Below are 3,913 nucleotides of genomic sequence, written 5' to 3' on the forward strand. Positions count from 1 at the left end.
GTTGATCTTATGTGCTGCACAATAATGTTTAATATTTAGTATTTACTGTCATATTCCCATATATCATTGTGATGTTGTTTATTCTATTGCTCTTTTTTTCTTTCTTCTGCTTGTTTTCTCTTTTTTCTTTCTCAACAGGTGATCCAGGTGATTGATAGATGGATTTTTTGTCTGCTTATTTTGTTGTTTTTTGTTTTTTCCCCTTTATCCCCGTCCCTCTTCCCCGCTGTTTTTCTTTTCTTTCCCTCTTTCTTTTCCCCAGTCAAATCTGTCCCGTATTTAACAAGTAAAAATAAAATAAAATAAACAATAAAAGATGAATCAAATAGACCATTACGGCAAGGCTGGGTTGGTAAAGTAAATCCGTTGGGCATCTTTCTTCGCCTTTAGACAACAATTCTGATGCAAAAGAGCCAAACGGGACAGGCAAAAAAATAAAAACAAAAAAATAAATAAATAAATATCAAATACTGATAGAATTCATTTAAATTGGTTGATCGGGCTTTTAAGAATAGTCCACTAATTTTTATGGTTGAGTTCGGGACTCATAAGGTTCAGAACCTTAATGTAAGCCTGCTTTATCCATTCCAGAACCTGTTTGTTTTTTTGGGGGGGGATCATTGTCCTGTTGGAACACCCAGCTGTTTCCAAGGTTCAACTTTCTAGCTGCTGATCTAAGGCGAGGTTTGAGACCTCCTTCTTCATCTTCGTTATTCTGTCTGCCATTTACTTTGTGCAATGTACCAGTAACACTGGCAGAAAAACTGCCTCAGAGCATATTACCATTAACATTGCACCAAAAATCGCACCTTTACTCCTCGTCATTGTGCCCAAATAGGTCAATCTTCATCTTTTCTGACCATAACGCTTTTCTCCGTTTGAGCAATTGGAGCTTGATTCTTCCTTGTTGTGGCACCATCTCAGTCCAAAGTCACATAAAACGTACTTCCCTGTGGACAGTGAAGCTGGTGTTCAAGCAGTTTCAAATCAGTGGCAAGCCTCGATGGTTCCTGGACATCCTAACCAATTTTCTCATTCTGAGGGCAACAGTTTTGTTTGGGGTCTTATTCCAGAACTTAGCATAGTGCATAAGTAACTTTTGTACACTTATTTGAAATACTTCATTGTCCACAGTAGAGACTTGAACCCATGAGACTAAGATTAAGAGTCGGTTGCTCTTCCAACTAAGCCAACCATTCAAACAGTTCAAGCAAATCATTTTAAACCCCAAATTACCATGACACTTGTGCTTATTATGAGTGTATGTCAACTCCTGGGCACAACTGTGACTGCGTATAATTCTGAAACTTTGACATGCATTTTATTTCCTGTTGATTAGGTAACTCGTTTATAGGTTGTTTGGTATAATCATAACTGTTGAATATTTCACAGTCAGTTTGAATGGCACACTGCTTAGATCTTCATAAAGTGCATTTTAGTTGCTGGGAATAAACTACCAGATTTCTAGAGACATTTCTTTATGTTAGCCACTCGTCACATAACAACTGAATGTTATAATACTAAAACAGGTCAATGTCACCAGTGTGAGTCTGACTGGATTCAGTAAATTGTATCGAAATTAAAATCTGTAGAAAACTTGTAAGTAGTACAAACATAAACACATGATAATGCATGTGTTTACGCATGTTTTCTCAACTCATACAAAAATGTACTCACTGCTTCTGCTACCATGTCTTTAGCACAGACTCTGCATGAATGAATTAATTTATGCTTTCATTTGCGCCCCCTCCAATCTGACATGGCCCCAGCTGTACTAACTAATTTGCATAACGTTAAAAAACACAATTATCTTTTACAGTCAACATCTTTGTTTCTTCTGTTATTGCTTGTTTCTAGGCAACCAGGATCTGAGGAGAACACAAAATGATGCAGTGTACTACAACAGAGTGTTCTCACTCCCGAGGCGTAACATTTCGACGTTTTGTCACGTCCCGCGGCGTTCCTGAGGAACGCGAAAGGAGACCTTCGGCATTCTTATGGTACGCGGCGGGTTATGGCTGGAATCCAGTGAATGACGCTCCCGCGGTAATAGACGTTCCAGCCCTGTATTCCAGCCCTAAACCTAACCTTATCCCTAGCCCTAACCATAACCTTATTCCTGACCTTAACCAGGTCTTTAATGATGTTAAATAGCGTGTTTCTAAGCGATTTGAAGAAAAAGAGCGAACATGTGTAGACATTTAGGAACGTGGTGGGTAGCCGAAAACGTAATATGGTGACGATTTGTCACCTAGCGTAAAATGTTACGCTTTGGGAGTGAGAATGGGTTGACTACAACATCTGTCTATGTTTTTATGGCTATGCCAGAGGATATTTGCACAGTATCCAAATGTTGTCCACATGAGGAGGGTTTTTTTTGTACTGTAATGAAAAGGCTACTAATACAATTCCTGTTAAGAACTAGACACACTTTTATCTCCATTAAAACCAAACAATAAAAAACATACAAAACCTGGTCTGTTGTGCAACATTCTTGTAGCCTGATCCATCCACTGCCTCAAGATAATAAACGTGAACACAAAAGTAGAGGCAAATCATCTGATTTCAGCCTGCAGAAACGTGATAAGAAGACTGCGTTCTAAAAGCAGCAAGAGTGATCAGCAACAAAAATGAGAAGGAGACAGAAAAGGGAAAAAGCACTTACCACTTAATCCAGCTAAAAGTAGGGTCAGGGTTTAAAAGGATGAGAAGAGAAGGAAAAAGGAACAGAGAAACATAAAGACACACAGCAAAGCCACCAACACTTTTACAAAGAGCCAAGCAACATGCAGCTAAACAGTACCCAAATGGACTAAAGGTAATAATTTTGTTGTTTAGAAAGCATAATGCTGTGAGGACAAAGACAGAACAAGACACGATGCAGCTAAGACCAAAAACCCCACAAAATAAAATCTGTTTCTCATCTCATCTCTCTCTCTCTCTCTCTTTGAATTTGAGTGATTAAAAAAAGAAACTTGACAGAGCCAGTATCAGTGCCAGAAAATCAAATCATAAAAAAAAAAAAGTGGACCGTGAAATCCTGTTTTTGACCAAGAATTTGTTAAAAACTTAAAGGCAAATACAAATATGAGAGCTGAAAACTTACAGAACTGAGATATAGGTGCATCGAGCTGTGGTGTTGTGCCTCCCCTTGCGTTGAGTTTCTGGACCTGGGTCGGAGGGACGGGCTTGTGGGACTGACCAGTGGCCCGGTACATTGCCTGCACCCATAGGATACGGTCTTGCTCGTCATCACTGGCAAAAATCACAGTGTCACCCTCTTTTACTGCATTGAAAAATGTTCTGCCACCGTCGAGACCTGAAAAATAAACAAGGGAAGAACACTTGGTGTGGAAACCAGTTAACATTATAAGAAGATTACAAATATTTACCAGTAGCCCAATTAACCTAAACCCACTAACTGCATGTCTTTGGACTGTAGGGGGAGTACCTGGAGAGAAACTACATGCAAACACAGAAAGGCCACAGACAGATCCTGGATTTAAACCCAGGACTTTTTGTTAATCACCTCAATATCATGCTGCCCCAGATATTACTGTCATAATTTTAATTACTATTATTATTTTTTTCACAGATATGGGATAGACAAAGTGTCTTTTTTCACTTCTGTTTTCTCCCTTTCTCTTCCCAACATAAACCAAAAGCAACAATTAGTTGGGTTGGTCTGACCTCTGTTCAGAATGAAGCTAGGTGGAGCAACACTATCTTCAATGTCATGCTGCTCTGTTGTATCTTAATTGCCCCTTGGGGATAAATAAAGTCTTTCTGATTCTGATTCTGAACACTTGGAATTATGTGAATTCTATTTGTTTTATGTGCAAATAAAACCATGATTTTCCTTTCATATCCACGGATAAATCCATCAATATTTCTGAGACTTATCTTTGGCTCC

General features: G+C 38.8%; 1 protein-coding gene across 1 annotated transcript in view; it reads right to left on the reverse strand.

Annotated features, from left to right (window-relative positions):
- The window catches only part of LOC102215427 (calcium-dependent secretion activator 1-like), a 212,684-nt gene extending 209,548 nt beyond the window's left edge, over positions 1-3,136 (reverse strand). Inside the window, exons 1-3 of the mRNA XM_013915623.1 lie at positions 3,107-3,136; positions 2,666-2,677; positions 2,474-2,570 (exon numbers count right to left, since the gene is read on the reverse strand). Of these exons, the coding sequence (XP_013771077.1) occupies positions 2,474-2,510 (37 nt within the window). The 5' untranslated portion in view covers positions 2,511-2,570; positions 2,666-2,677; positions 3,107-3,136. The remainder of the gene's footprint in view (positions 1-2,473; positions 2,571-2,665; positions 2,678-3,106) is intronic.
- Between the last annotated feature and the right edge of the window lie 777 nt (positions 3,137-3,913).

This window comes from Pundamilia nyererei, unplaced genomic scaffold, assembly GCF_000239375.1.
Source record: "Pundamilia nyererei isolate P.nyererei 1_Seehausen unplaced genomic scaffold, PunNye1.0 scaffold00333, whole genome shotgun sequence".
Lineage (NCBI taxonomy): Eukaryota > Metazoa > Chordata > Actinopteri > Cichliformes > Cichlidae > Pundamilia > Pundamilia nyererei.